The sequence below is a fragment of the Panonychus citri genome, unplaced genomic scaffold (genome assembly GCF_014898815.1).
Source record: "Panonychus citri isolate SS breed McGregor unplaced genomic scaffold, ASM1489881v1 Contig00139, whole genome shotgun sequence".
Lineage (NCBI taxonomy): Eukaryota > Metazoa > Arthropoda > Arachnida > Trombidiformes > Tetranychidae > Panonychus > Panonychus citri.
Genome location: NW_026515544.1, coordinates 842,214 through 856,872, shown reverse-complemented (window position 1 = coordinate 856,872; position 14,659 = coordinate 842,214). Strand labels below are relative to the sequence as shown.

General features: G+C 32.0%; 4 protein-coding genes across 6 annotated transcripts; 2 read left to right on the top strand and 2 right to left on the bottom strand.

Moving 5' to 3' along the window:
- Positions 1 to 5,414: 5,414 nt before the first annotated feature.
- Positions 5,415 to 7,409, bottom strand: LOC128394124 (low-density lipoprotein receptor-related protein 2-like). The gene is made up of 2 exons (XM_053354387.1): positions 6,489 to 7,409; positions 5,415 to 6,431 (listed from the first exon to the last, which is right to left on the bottom strand). The coding sequence occupies exons 1-2, from the start codon at positions 7,273 to 7,275 to the stop codon at positions 5,524 to 5,526; spliced, it is 1,695 nt and encodes a 564-aa protein (XP_053210362.1). The 5' UTR covers positions 7,276 to 7,409; the 3' UTR covers positions 5,415 to 5,523.
- Positions 7,410 to 7,754: 345 nt separating this feature from the next.
- On the bottom strand, positions 7,755 to 10,678 carry LOC128394135 (zinc finger MYM-type protein 2-like). Of its 2 annotated transcripts, XM_053354402.1 has the most exons (5): positions 9,196 to 10,678; positions 8,821 to 9,086; positions 8,528 to 8,712; positions 8,142 to 8,438; positions 7,755 to 8,053 (listed from the first exon to the last, which is right to left on the bottom strand). In XM_053354402.1, exons 3-5 carry the CDS (start codon positions 8,710 to 8,712, stop codon positions 8,044 to 8,046), a joined length of 492 nt encoding a protein of 163 aa, XP_053210377.1. In that variant the 5' UTR covers positions 8,821 to 9,086; positions 9,196 to 10,678; the 3' UTR covers positions 7,755 to 8,043. The 2 variants fall into 2 exon arrangements, with proteins under 2 accessions (XP_053210377.1, XP_053210376.1); XM_053354401.1 differs by having other exon boundaries at positions 8,821 to 10,678.
- A 376-nt stretch (positions 10,679 to 11,054) lies between these two features.
- LOC128394136 (uncharacterized) lies at positions 11,055 to 12,174 on the top strand. Its single transcript, XM_053354404.1, has one exon. It carries the CDS (start codon positions 11,559 to 11,561, stop codon positions 11,811 to 11,813), a length of 255 nt encoding a protein of 84 aa, XP_053210379.1. The 5' UTR covers positions 11,055 to 11,558; the 3' UTR covers positions 11,814 to 12,174.
- A 136-nt stretch (positions 12,175 to 12,310) lies between these two features.
- On the top strand, positions 12,311 to 14,486 carry LOC128394134 (chromobox protein homolog 1-like). Of its 2 annotated transcripts, none has more exons than XM_053354400.1 (3): positions 12,311 to 13,023; positions 13,343 to 13,723; positions 13,872 to 14,486. In XM_053354400.1, exons 2-3 carry the CDS (start codon positions 13,344 to 13,346, stop codon positions 14,014 to 14,016), a joined length of 525 nt encoding a protein of 174 aa, XP_053210375.1. In that variant the 5' UTR covers positions 12,311 to 13,023; position 13,343; the 3' UTR covers positions 14,017 to 14,486. The 2 variants fall into 2 exon arrangements, with proteins under 2 accessions (XP_053210375.1, XP_053210374.1); XM_053354399.1 differs by having other exon boundaries at positions 13,318 to 13,723.
- Positions 14,487 to 14,659: the final 173 nt, after the last annotated feature.

The following is a 14,659-nucleotide window of genomic DNA, read 5'->3' as shown; positions in this document are numbered from 1 at the left end:
TTCAGAACTTGAATCAACAGGCAATTTAGATGGATCTGGATCGACAATCTTCGCCATGTAGTCCCATGAATTTAAAATGAATTGGAACATGATTGATCCTCCTTGTGATCGAAAGTCCATGTGCAAATTTTCTGTACCGAGTTAAAGAATATGATTATTAAATAATTGAATTTAATTCTTTTCATCAAGTAACATTATAGTTCGTCCATCTGAAAACACAATGGTGAAATTTAATTGCACTTACTCAGCAAGTATGTGATTGGTAAGTCACCAAGTTGATACACATTTGCGATTATAATCCAACAAACAGAGAGAAACTGGAGTCCATGAATCCACGAGAGTGATTGACCAGAGATTGAGATTTCAATGGACATTGAAACGTATAAATAGACCCTCTGTGTAAGATGTTAATGTTTGGTGATGAAGATGAGCAAGTAAAGTTAGTCGATAGAATCAACGAGAATAAAATAAATGAACTTATCTGAAGAACAGAAATTGTCAATGAATTTTTTATTTCCATTGTGATGAGAACACTAATCAAACCAAATACTCGTTATAAATTCTAATTGTTTACAAAAACATTCATTAGAAAACTAAAAAGCGAATCGCTCCCTATGTTTAGCTAGGTAATCAACGATGAAGAAATAAAAGCATGGTCTAGCAGCAGCAGCAGCTTTTCAAGGTCTATTTGCACCTTACTGGGATCTCAATGCAAGCGGTTTGTTCATTGGTTATCTTTGTTCCAGATTAGAAAATTGATGGATATGAATCTTTTCCACAGCGGAAATACTTATGAACAAATGAGTTATCGGTTTTGAAAGGATTGGCAATATCTTCATTCAATGAATACCTAATGATTCGTCCAAATCCTTTGTTGTAAAATGAGTAGCTAGCGATTCTGCGACCAGTTGACTTGAAATGTCTATCAACTAAATTATAATAATCTGGATCTTCTCTATTGTCTAAAGGTTGATATACATTTTGAACAAATACAGGGCATTTCACCAAGTTTCCAACAAGTTTTTCTCGAATAACTTTTTTGTTTTTGAGTGTTGAGACCCCATACTCGAGTTATGGTAGTTTGGGCCATACTCAATTGTCATATTAAAATATCAAGGTCATTCCGGTCATTCTGTTAGGATACGGTTTCAAGGTCATTTGGTGGTCAAAATCGATTCAAATTTGAAAACCAAAATGACCTTGAAACCGTATCCTAACAGAATGACCGGAATGACCTTGATATTTTAATATGACAATTGAGTATGGCCCAAACTACCATAACTCGAGTATGGGGTCTCAACACTCAAAAACAAAAAAGTTATTCGAGAAAAACTTGTTGGAAACTTGGTGAAATGCCCTGTAGATTCAAATTGGGTAATATTTCAATTATCTCGATCACTAACTTATTATTTATGCATTCGGTGGCAACATTGATCATAAGATTCTTACAATTAGGAAACTTGATCAATATACTTTTAAACAGTTTTGGATATTCAATATCACGATCATCGTACTCATACTCATCAAAAAAATCGTCCTGTATGATAAATGGAGTTAACAGTTAATAAAAAACCAAGGTAAATAAAAGATTAAGGAGAACTTACGATTCTTATTACTAAATCTTGGACACTCGGATGAATATCGGAAGTAGTAAACGTTTTGGCTTCTTTTAGCATGGCCTAAAAGTGCCTTTGTATTAGAAATACTGGAGAAAGCGGCAAATAATCGTCCAAGGCAATTTTCTTCCTTCTTCCTAATATACAAATCATATGATGTTCCAAAAGCCACCATGAGTCCAAGGAGGCACAAGATGAATATGGCATATTCTGGTGGGGATTGGGCTTCCCAATAATTTGTTTCTGGTGTGCAGCGAGAATTGAAGGAAACCGTGAAATTAAATGGAGTTGCCAATTCATTGAGTATTTTGGCGATATCTTTAGATTGGCAAACTGAAGGGATACACATTCCTACGGTATAAGAGTTTGAATATAATTCTTGAGCAAATGAACCCCATTCCTCGAGATAAGTATTTTCAAGTTCAGTTCCAGCATAATTGAATAAAGATGATTTGAAATGAGCCCGTTGATCTTTCGGTGGTTCGGGAAGAGGTGGTTTGACATGAGCTAAACAGTATTTACCAGTGAATTCGTCTTCTTCCGCAATGGCATCATCACTTGCTCGAACTTGTAAACATTGGTCAAAATTACCAAGAGAGCTCAAAGTTCCAGCCAAAAAGCCATCTCCTCGTTGACCATACGAATCTAAAAATTGGAAGGCCCATGAACGTTTAGCTTTAACTCCGTTTGATATCGCGAGAATTGCTTTTGAACATTTCCCGTCGACATGAACTTTGTAGCCTAACTGGATTACATGAGGTAAGATTGATTTACCAATTACCGAGGTCTCATTATCAACTATTCCGGAAAGATAGCGATAGATATCTTCAGATCTTGAATCAACAGGCAATTTAGATCGATCTGGTCCTTGAAACAATCGAACCAATAAACCAGAGCCTGATGAACTTCAACAGAAAAACTTTTATCCTGAGACGTTGGCAAAATCATTGAAGATCGACTTCAGAACTTTTCTCGAAACTTGGTAATGTACATAATGTAGATCAATATTGAAATAATTTCGAAATTTATATGTTGATAAAACATACTGAACGGAAAAATTAAAGATCAATTTATATAATTTTTATTATTGGTAGAAAATTTTTAACTCGATAAAATCTTACATTCATTATTATCAGTACGATTCAATTCCATTATATTTCTGTTTGCTTAAATTTTTTCAGATTGTTGTACTTGCAAGTGAAGATTGTTTTAAAATTTCTATCTTCATTTTCTACAATTTTTCTCATCAGAACCATCGTTACAATTTGGGTAATCGTCACATCGGAAACTTATTGGTATACAAGCTGATTTGTCCGCACACGGAAATGTCCCTTCACCACAAAAGAAACCGTTTAACCGTTTGGACTTAGTTTTTATTGAAGGACAATATCTCTCATCAGATCCATCCCCACAATCAGATTTACCATCACACTTTGATTCAATCGGAATACATGTTCCACTTTGACAAGTAAATTGATCTTTCGTACACTTTGAACAAACGTAACTGTTTTCGTCTGAACCATCGTTACAATCTTTCTTCCCATCGCAAACTTGAGTTTCCAGAACACACTGGACTTCGTCAAAGCATTTGACCTGATTCAATGGACATTGAAACGTATAAATAGACCCTCTGTGTAAGATGTTAATGTTTGGTGATGAAGATGAGCAAGTAAAGTTAGTCGATAGAATCAACGAGAATAAGATAAATGAACTTATCTGAAGAACAGAAATTATCAATGAATTTTTTATTTCCATTGTGATGAGAACACTAATCAAACCAAATACTCGTTATAAATTCTAATTGTTTACTAAAAACATTCATTAGAAAACTAAAAGCGAATCGCTCCCTATGTTTAGCTGGGTAATCAACGATGGAGAAATAACTTACGCAATAGATAATTGTTACTGTGTAATTATTATCAAATTCACCTTGAAATTGATTCATTAAAATTCAATTCCAATTATTTGAGTTACAGAATATAATTGACTTTTAATTATCTTGTTTTCAAGTGACTTTTGTCTTGCCCATTTAAAAAAGTATCCTAATTATCTGAACAATTAAGTGAACGAGAGAACGTAACAAAGTGACTAATCAACACCGAAATTAACAATTTAAATCGTTCAAATAATGAAACTCAATGGAATTGTTTCTAATTCTATCATTTAATTTGATTATTGATCATTAATCAAAGATAATGTTCATTGAAATCCAGTTGACTCTCTTTAACTTTTAATTAATGAAATTTTAAATTACTAAATAATAATTAACAATTATCATCTACGCGTTTGTCAATTTATATCAAGATTAATCAATTGTTATAAACATAATAACAATGCTTAAAGTTTATAATCACAGCTTAATCATGATAATTGGCTCCAAAATACTAATAAGTTTAATTAGTAAATGATTATCTTAATGAGTTATTAGATTTAATTACATATTATCATTATTATTTGATGATATAATTACATGAATTGACAAAATTGTTTCAACTCAATTCTAATTACAATTAGTGTTAAAAAGGGTATTCACTGAGTTCATAGGGAATTCAAACTCGATTTTGTTACATGCGTGTAAATATGAATAATTTGATCCAATTATCAGATTGGTTTGAGATAAGTTCTGAAAATCAGTTAATTAAAATGCTTTTTAAACATCGATTAGTTTTTTTATTCTGTTTTGTTTGTTCAGCCTTTTGGATTCCCTCCATTTACCATTACACCGAAAATTATGTTTCTCAAAAAGTTCGTTTACATATTCGACAGTTTAATGATTCATTCGATTTTCCTGACATCTACTTGTGTGTTTTCATCGATAAAACAAATTTGGACATTTTATTCAACATACCTGAGAATGGTCTTGATAATCCAGCTTATATAAAGTTCATAAGTAAATTGACCATTGGTCAGATTCGAGAGATGCTTCGACCAGAGCTTTTCTCGTTTTCCATCGATATTAAGAGTCCATTCAAATACATTAGGAATCATAATAAGCCACGTTGTCGTATCGATCATTATATCGATGGTTTCGAAATATTCATCAAAATTTCGTGTCTTAATTTGAAAAACTATTATCACTCAATTCTTACAATTGAACACAACATATCTACTTATTCATTGGTGTTAACTGAAAATGATTCATTCGATGGTCTTTATCATAATCATCGTAATGTTATCCCTCTAATAAGTCCTGGACACGAACATTTGATGGTGACTGTAACTAAACAAGTGAATATTGTCAACCCTCCGCCCAATGGTCCACATTGTAGTCACTATAATCAAGATATTTACAACGATTGTAAGGTCAATGCCGCTCGAAGGCTTTTGAACTCTTCCTTTGATGTTAATACAATTGTAAAACTGAATGAAAATAAGTTTTCTGATCATCGATTTGTAAACTATGTAACAACCAATAATCACGAAAATAGATCAGTGTTTGGTAACATTTCTGGCTGTCTTAATCTATTTTCAGGACTCAAATGTCGTCACGTTAAATATGATATGATATCCACAGTATTGGCTTACAATGCAAGTGAATCTAAACTAAACTTTATGTTGGATCGATCGATGGACTTTCAATACGATTTCGAATATGATTTTCCTTGGTTAGATTATGTTCTCAAGGTAATTGAAATTGTATCCATTTGGCTCGGATTCTCGATGTTGTCACTTTTTACCGTAATAACTGAACTATTTACGAGTATTTTATCTTATATTTTATCAAATTTTTTCCCTAAGTTTATCAATCAAGTATTTCCTGGGCTGATGCTGTAAATTTCTTTTCAACAGCATGATAGATATCTATTAGAATAACAATTTTAATACAGAAAACTTGATCGAAGAAAAACTTATTGTCGGTTGCTACATATTGGACTGGAAATGAAAGCATGATTTGAAAGCGATATTACTATAAGGCACTCGACGCCAAACATTTTCTTTCGTCGGATCCATCTCTACAATTAGGATGACCATCACATTTCCATTCGATTGGAATACATCCTGATCCATCCGCACACGGAACTGTACCTTCACTGCATATGAATCTGAGGCCATGTCTTCTAGCCCTGACTTCACTTGATGGACAATCATGTTCATCAGCACCATTTGCGCAGTCAGATTTTTGATCGCATCTCCATGCTTTTGGAATACAACGATCGCCGCAATCAAACTTATCGAAAGGACATTTTGTTTTTATACAAAAGTGTTCATCAGATCTGTCCCCACAATCGTCACGAGTATCACAAACTGAGTCTACGGAGATGCATTTACCATTACGACATTTCCATTGATTTTTGCAATCAGTTACTTTTGGACAATTATTTTCGTCTGACCCATCGTTACAATCAGTTTGACCATCACATTGCCACGGTTTTGGAATACAATAGTCTCCACAATCAAATTCTGTCACTGAACATTTTTTCCCAGAGCAGCCTTTTTCATCTGATCTATCACCACAATCATCGACTCCATTGCACCTATGCCATTCGCTCACGCATTTACCGTTATTACATTTGAACTCGGTGCCAGTACAATTATATTTAGTACAATCACGTTCATCTGAACCACCAAAACAATCAATTATTTTATCGCATCTCCATGAATCTGGAATACAAGAATTAAGATGTTCTCCACATTTGAACGAGTACTTTGAGCATCTTGAACAATTATATTCATCTGATCGGTCACCACAATCATCAACTCCATCGCAAACAGCATGATCCCAAACGCATTTTCGATTTGCACAAGTTGATTGTAATTCGTTACAGCTATTTAAGTTAGCATCAGTAGCATTCGAAATTAACTCATATGGACGCACTGAAAGTAAAGGTTATCAATTAGAGTTAAATAACTACAAACTTTAAATGAACTTACAAGAGCCACAACCAGTTTCATCACTATGATCAGTACAGTCGGGAAAACCGTTACAAAGTGAGCTCGAGTGGATACAAGATCCAGTTGAAAAGCACATGAACTGATCTTGAGTACAAGTATTCGGATAAACACAATTCTTCTCATCTGAACTATCGTTACAATCTGGTTTACGATCACATTTCAATTCCATTTCAATACATTGACTATTTTCACACTTAAAGAGGTTCGAAGGGCATCCATTTGTACAATATGCTTCGTCCGATCCATCGGTACAATCATTCTCTCCATTACAAGTCCACTTATTGGAGATACATTTATTATCAACTTCACATTTCCATTCTAATGCGTTACAGGTAACAGGGCAATCCTTTTCGTCGATACCATTGTCACATTCATATTTTTTATTACACCTCCATTCTTGCGGTATACAAGAATTTCCACAAGAAAATTGACCCGATTCACAATTAACTGGCATCTTCATGTCTGATGGACAATTATCTTCATCTGAAGCGTCATTACAATCGTCACTATTATCACATATCCATGATTTCTTAATGCATTTACCGTTATTACATCTGAACTGATTTCGATCACATTTCACTGAGAACTGACAATTTTCTTCATCCGATCCATCTTTACAATCGAGTGAACGATCACATACCCATGATAATGGAATACAAAAATCTTTGCACGAAAATTGAATTGATGAACATGTTAAATTGTATTCTGTATAAGCAACTATGAAATTACTCGTCACAATTAACAAGATCAATAGATTTGAATACATGTTAAATAACAAAATGTTATATAACTTTTCGTTTTCAAATCGACAAATTAAAATACCTTTACAAGGAAAAAATTTATAACAAAATAATTCTATGATCAGACTATTTTCTTCTGAAACGATAACTGATCATTTCACAGCAAATATGAGAAAATAGTTAATTACCTGATTGTGCAAATCAAGATGATAATTAATCTAATACTTATCAATCGACAAAACTTTTCAAACTGGATAATCAGACTAATCGTTTCTCAATATCCTTATCATTGACACTCAAGTAAATTAATTAATTATTATATTTGTGTTAAAATTTATCAATCGTGAAAGTTATTAACAAGATAATTAGTAGTCTAACTCAATAAGACAATTTATAATCTAATTAAGTGAAAATCTGGTCAAATTTACATTAGATTAAAGCACTGACATCTATCGGTTAGGAAAATCAACTGTTCGTTGTTGGAAATTATTTCAATCGTTTCTGATTAAGAGATAAATTCAGTTATTTATTTGTCATTTAATTGTAAAAATTTTTAACTGATTAAAAAGAGTCTTAACAAATTAACAGATTTATAAATTGTAACAATTATAAGATAAAAAATTGGGTAATCTAAACAAAATACAATTTAAGAACTAAAAAAATATAAATTTGATTTGGTTAATGTTTGTTTCTTAATGATTATGATCAATCTAATTGCTGGTCTTTGATGATTATGATGAGGTGGGAATGTGAATCCTTTAGTTATTCACAATTTAAATGATCAAATTAATCCTTTAGTGATGACTATTGAAAAAAGAAATAAAGAAAAGGAGAAATGGAGAAATGGAGTTAATTAAGGAAATCAATTAATTGTTAAGCTTTTTTAATTTACCAGATTGATGGAGTTTCTTGTTGATATTCATATGCAACAATTGGCTGTTGAACATGATGATGATGAACTGGTGGTGGTGCTTGAACCTGAACAGGAACTGGAACTGGAACTTGTACAGGAACTGGAATACGAATTGGAACCGGAACTGGCATTGGAGCTGGAATAGCAACTCGTAATTGATGATGAGCAATCAAGGGCTGAGGTTGCATGGCGACATGTTGTTCATGATGAACCTGATGATGAGCCATCATTTCATCATCTTTACCAAGCATCATCATTAACTTTTCCTTTGACATTCTGATTACAATAATAACAGAGGAAAAGAATGAGAGGAAAATATTGTCAATCAACAGAGAAAAGAAAACAAATTAATTAAAATCACTCACGGAATTGGAATTGGAATTGGTATTGGCATCATTTTCTTCCTCGGCTTGAGAATCAAGGCCAATGCAGCGAGTTTCTGAATCTTCATCATCTTCCGACGAGAGAGACACGAAGATTGTTGAGGCGAAAAGACCAGAACAATGATCGCAATTGAAGATAAACAGAAGATAATTGTTGACGATTTCATCTAATCATTTGAAAGAGAAAAGAAAATAAAAAAAAAGTTCAGAAAATCACATGGAGATTACATGAGAAAACAAATCAATCACTAAGAAGGAGATTAACTAATATTTACTTTCGATAATCCAATTGGTCAATTGTTCACTTTGAGTACAATAATTAAACTGTTGATTGCAGAGAAATTAATTTCTAATAACTTATTGATCAGCTGATGGTCAGTTTGACTTTCACTTGTTGACTGATTAGATTTTCACTTAATCATTTTCCTTTTATATGTTCACTTTCAAGTGTTGATCAGTTAATTTCATCTTCATCATCAAATGTCATCTTCTAATTAAACCGAAGTAAATTAGAAATTAGTGATTCATTTAATCGGTTGAACTGTAAATAGAGAAACAATTTACACTTTTACTTTTGATTAACTAATTTCTCGCTATGGTGATTAGAAGATTATTAAAGTGATTCAATTGATTTGGAAAAAAATTGTTACCTTTTTTTCCGGATTCTTCCTATTCCTAAATTGTGGTGATAATTTATTCAATTCAGTGTTGGTCATTCATGTGAATTAATCATTATAAATATAAATATCTGGACAATCAATTAGTTTACCTAATCAAATTGGTCTCAAGTTTTAATTTGATTCCTCATAACGTCGATGATTAGTAACCAGGAATACACTTTATTCAAGAATTGACCAAATTCTTGGACACAATTCAGGTCAGTTTATCGACTATTATTGATTATTGATCAGTTGATTAACTGTTGATTGTCACCATTAAGATAGTAAATTAATTCATTCATCATATTTACTTTTTCACCATTTCAAATGGTTTCCTATTAACCTTTTCCTGATTCCAACAAAATCGCCTTAATTGTGATGCTAATTGTTACCAACGATTTAATTTCATTCAACTGACCATTGGTAAATTTTATCACAATTAATTGTGATTGTTACTTTCCCTTATTTTCTATTGGTATTTATCATCTACAATTAATTAACTAATTGTATCGATGATTGAAATTAATCATAATAATAAATCAATCATTTAATCATCAATCGGAAAATATGATAATTAACATTTAATTGTAGGTTAACAGATGAAAGATGATTAATAACAATAAGAAAATCTCAATAACAATCAAGAGAAATACTAATTGTGATTGACAACGTCATTTCTATTGATGTAATTAACAAATCTGATCCATTTGAATAGATTGCTCTTGAAATAGAGAAACGAAACAATTAACTAATTGTTACTCTCGATAGATGATAAATTATCACTCTGTTGAAGATGTGACGATTTAGTTAAATTGTCATTTCAAAAGAAACATTGAAACGAAAACAAATTAACTGATTACATGATTAACTATTCTAATGATGGTGTTAATTGAATTGAAAGATGCACCAGAATTGTTGTTAATTGTGATGAAAATATCACAACAATAATCAAGAATTAAAAGTAACCAAATAAGAGACAAGGGAAAAGAGATCAAGAGACAACTCGAGATTGTTACAGGAAAACAGATTAATTTGTCCTTGGTAGATTAACGTAGTTAATTGGCTTAGTTTGATTAGAGTATTTTCGTAAATTAATGAGTAACAATTAAAAAAAACACTACGAAACCATTTGGACCCAAGAATCGCTACGATAACAGATTATCAATAAGTGAACACGTACCAAGAGTGTCAAGGTAAAAACGCAGAGAAAATTGTCGAAAATGTCAATTAAATTGTTGAATTGGAAAATGTATCAACTGTTAACAATAAATTCTTATTGATTAACCTTGAATTGTTAATCATAATAAAGAATAAATATAAAAATGATTACAAAAGAAAGAGAATTAAACTGAAAACCGATTAGATTCACGAAGAGAAAAAAAAATTAAAATGTAAACATTGAGACCGAAAGGGGAGGAGAAACTAAGAGATGTTTTTATTTTCTCTTCTCTTCTTTTATCATCCTTATCTTCATCGTGGTGTTTTTTACGTAACAATGTCTCAGCCAACATTTGGAACTGAACAAAGAACAAATTTCTCAATTCTGCTCAATCTCTTCGATAAGGTTTGTCTTTATTTCATTTTCTTCTTCTTCTTTTCTATCTCTTTCTTCTGGTAATCATCTTAATCCTTTTCTCTCTTTCCATTTTCTCTTTTCTCTCTCTCTCTCAAAGAAGAGATTTTCTTTTTCTTCTCTCATTATTATCCTCGGATAACATTACCAACATCATCGTCATCCCACTGACGTCAGACTCTCAATCAGATTCTATTGATTTAATACAATCAACTGAATGAATAATGATAATCAAGTAACTCGGTGAAAATAAAGGTAAGAATTTTCATTTTCTTTCATTTCTCTTTTTTCCCTCAGTCTGTTCATTTCTCTTTCCCTGTTTCTCTCTCTCTCTGTTCCCATGGTGTATTTACCTCTTTCTACTGTTTCCCTCTCACTCTTTAATTCTGTATGAGTTGACATTCAATAATCAATTCCAGAATCAACATCATTAACTTGATTAACAACCATTGTCATGCTTTTAGCTTTGTTTTAGTTACCATTGTGTTGACAATTTATTCCAATACCTTTTGGAATATGTGACATGTTTAATGTTGATTTTTCTTTCTCTTCTGTGGTTTCCCTTTACTCTTTTGGGTTAACTTGGTTTTCTCTTTCTTCCTGATCCTGGTTCCATTTTCATTTCTCTCCTTTTCTTATTTACTACGTTTCTAATTAGCTTTTTTTTTGTTTCTTCCATTTTGTTAATCCTTCTTGTACGTGTTTCTCATGAAAGATTTGTTACTTCTCATTTGTCATTCTCATGTCAACAAATTAATTCTCACCCATTGGTATACTAAAGATGCAAATTGAAATGGATCCTTGTCATCAGCCAACCAAATCTTCAGTTCTTGTGGTGGGTCCTGGTAATGGCGGTGATCCTGTTCCTGGTTCCTCTAATGGAGATTCTCTGCTACCCGATTTCGGTGGATTCTTAGACACCGGTAGAACGGGTCGACGAAATGCAATACCCGATATTCATGTTGACCCTGGTGCTAGTGTTTCCTCCGCTGATTTACCTTTAGACTTTGAGAAATTAACGTGTTCTAATAGTTAATTTGATCGATTGGCAATCAAAATCGAAAATTACTTTGCAATCATATCCACGAAGGTTTTAGCCCTTCGCACATTAATTTATCTCGATTGTTGTTTATAAGTGTTTTTCTTTTCTCTGTTTTCTTTGTCCACTCTCTCTCTTTCTCTCTACTCTTTGGATAAACAACATAATTAAACAATCGTGTCAATCACAATCAACGTACTAAAAGAAACAAAAAAAAAGGAGATACGATCTGTTTCCATTAGTTCGGAAGCTTTAAAGTTCTTGAATTAAACTGTGTGAATAAATTGTTAATAAATCATCATGATTGAGAAATTGAACAATTAAAAATTGAAATGTCAATTTCTAAATTTTTATTTAATCAATTTGATTTATAATTTGTTCGGAATACTCTCGATGCTTCACTAAAATGATTCTCAACCCGAACAATGTACCTTTGAAGAGTAGAATCCGTTCCTCGAACAATTAAATAACCAAAACCCGATGAACATTCACCAATTAAATCAGACAATTTGATTGTTCCATTAATACGAACGTACAACATTTCCAACGAGTAAAACACAATCCAAGTGATTCAAAAATTCCAAGAACAAACAAACACTTGGTTTTCTCCTTAATTGTCAAAATCCAATGATCTTCAATCAATCAATCTAATTGTTGTTAATTTTTTTTTCGAGAATTGGCAACAATTAACATTAGTGCCATCTCTTGATGGTAAACAAGACGAGAGAAAAGAGAGAGAGAGAAAGAAAGAGAAGACAAAATTGTGGGAAAAGAAAGCGAATCAAAATGTAAACATTTGATCTTCAACTTAACTAGTCAATTGAATTAACTGATTCTCTGTAATTCTGTTAATTGTTGTTACATATTTTCCATGTAATTTAATCAACCATCTAGTGAATTTAAGTTAAACATTCTGGTTAAAGTTAAAAAGAATATTAATTATTTTCTCTCAACAGTGTTAACAGCTCTTTCTTTCTGGTTCTCTCTCCTTTTCTGTTCTCAATCATCATCTCTCTCTCTCCTTTTCTCCCTCTTTCTCTTTCTTTCCTTTCCATCGTTAACTTCACTAACTAACTACATCAAACCAGTTTAATTATTACAGTAGAAAACCATAGATAGTCTTTGCTTTTGTACTTGTGATCATCTTCTCGTCTTATTGATTTAAAATTCATTAAGATTGTTTATCTTTTCTCATAAATTAAAAAGGGTAAGTAACAATTTTCTTAACTCATATGACTTATCCTCAAGTCAAGAATAGAATAGAATAGAATTTGGCTTTTTTGTTCTATTCTCATTCTTGTGCCTCTTCATTTCTCGTTAGTGGGTTTTCTCTATTTTTTCCAATTCCTTTTCTCATATCCGTCTGACTTTCGTTTTTTATCTTCTTCTTCTGCAATATCCATTTGTCTTCATTTTTTGTATTATTCTACTTGCTGTTATCTTTTTTTCTATCTTCAACATCGACTGTTTATTATGCGTTTCTTGTACTGTGATTTGAAAGAAAATTTTATTGGTTCTTTCTTAAGAATGTCGCTTGCGTCCGATCAACCAGAATCTGAAAATATCGAGGAAGAGTATATCATCGAGAAGATCTTGGATAAACGATCTCGAAATGGTGTCTTCGAATATTTTCTCAAATGGAAAGGTTATAGTGAAAGTGATAACACTTGGGAACCCGAGGAGAATTTGGATTGTAAAGATTTGATTGCTCAATTTGAAGAAGAACGACGTTTGGCTTTGGCTAACAAAAGGGAACAAAATGATGGTGATAGTGTTAGTAAAAAGAAGAAACGTAGAAATTCACTCAGGCCACAATTACCATTAAACGGATTCGAACGAGGCTTGGAACCTAAAAGAATCATGGGTGCTACTAATGCTTCAGGAGAGATTGAATTCTTAATGAAATGGTAATTACATTAATCTTTATTTATGTGTATTTTATTTCCATTTTTTACAATTTTATTCCATTTTATTCATTTTTTATTTATTCACATTTTTACTTTTTATACTTCGTACTTCTTATTTACGTAATGATTTTTTCTTGTCCCATTTTAGGAGAGATTCAGATGATTATGAATTGGTTCCTGCTCGAATTGCGAACGTTAAATGTCCTCAGATTGTCATAAAATTTTACCAAGACCATTCAGTTTGGAGTAACAGTGATGGTGCCGATACAGTCACTCCATCAAATTCTCGATGATCAAGATCGAATTTGTCACTTTTTCTTCTTTTTTTTCTTTTTCATCTTTATATTCTAAAAAGTCATATCGAGATAAGTTCTATTCTATCGTTTAGTTAAACAAAAATAATCACACTTTAGTCTGCGTTCAATCAGACGGACAAATTTTTCAATTTATATGACAAATCTTTATAAAAATCATTAAAACTGTTTATCTTTTCATAAGTTGAGCGGTTGTTGATTGCCTTTTTAAACTCGAATTCATTTGAAAATCCCGGTTTTACTATTCTATTTATTTATCTCCTTAAAGATGAGAAACAACATGATAATTTTTTGGTGAAGAGGAAAAAACAAAATTCGTCCACCAAGTTGCCTTCAAATTTTCCAGATTCTAATTGTTTAAAATGTCCGAAAATCAGAAAACTGGTATTGGTCAAGTTCCAACCACCAATTTGTTTCGGATAACCAATTTTGAGCTTTTCGCTAAACCAGTGAGTCAATTTCTCCCTTAAGAGATACAATTGCAATTCAATTACATGATAACCAATTCTCTTGGTGTTTAACCTTTTCTCTAGTTAATTGTTGTCATTGTTGTTCTTTTGAATCTAATTGTTCTAATCTTATTCCCCAGAATAAATATGTAATGATCGCTGGTTCAATCGCA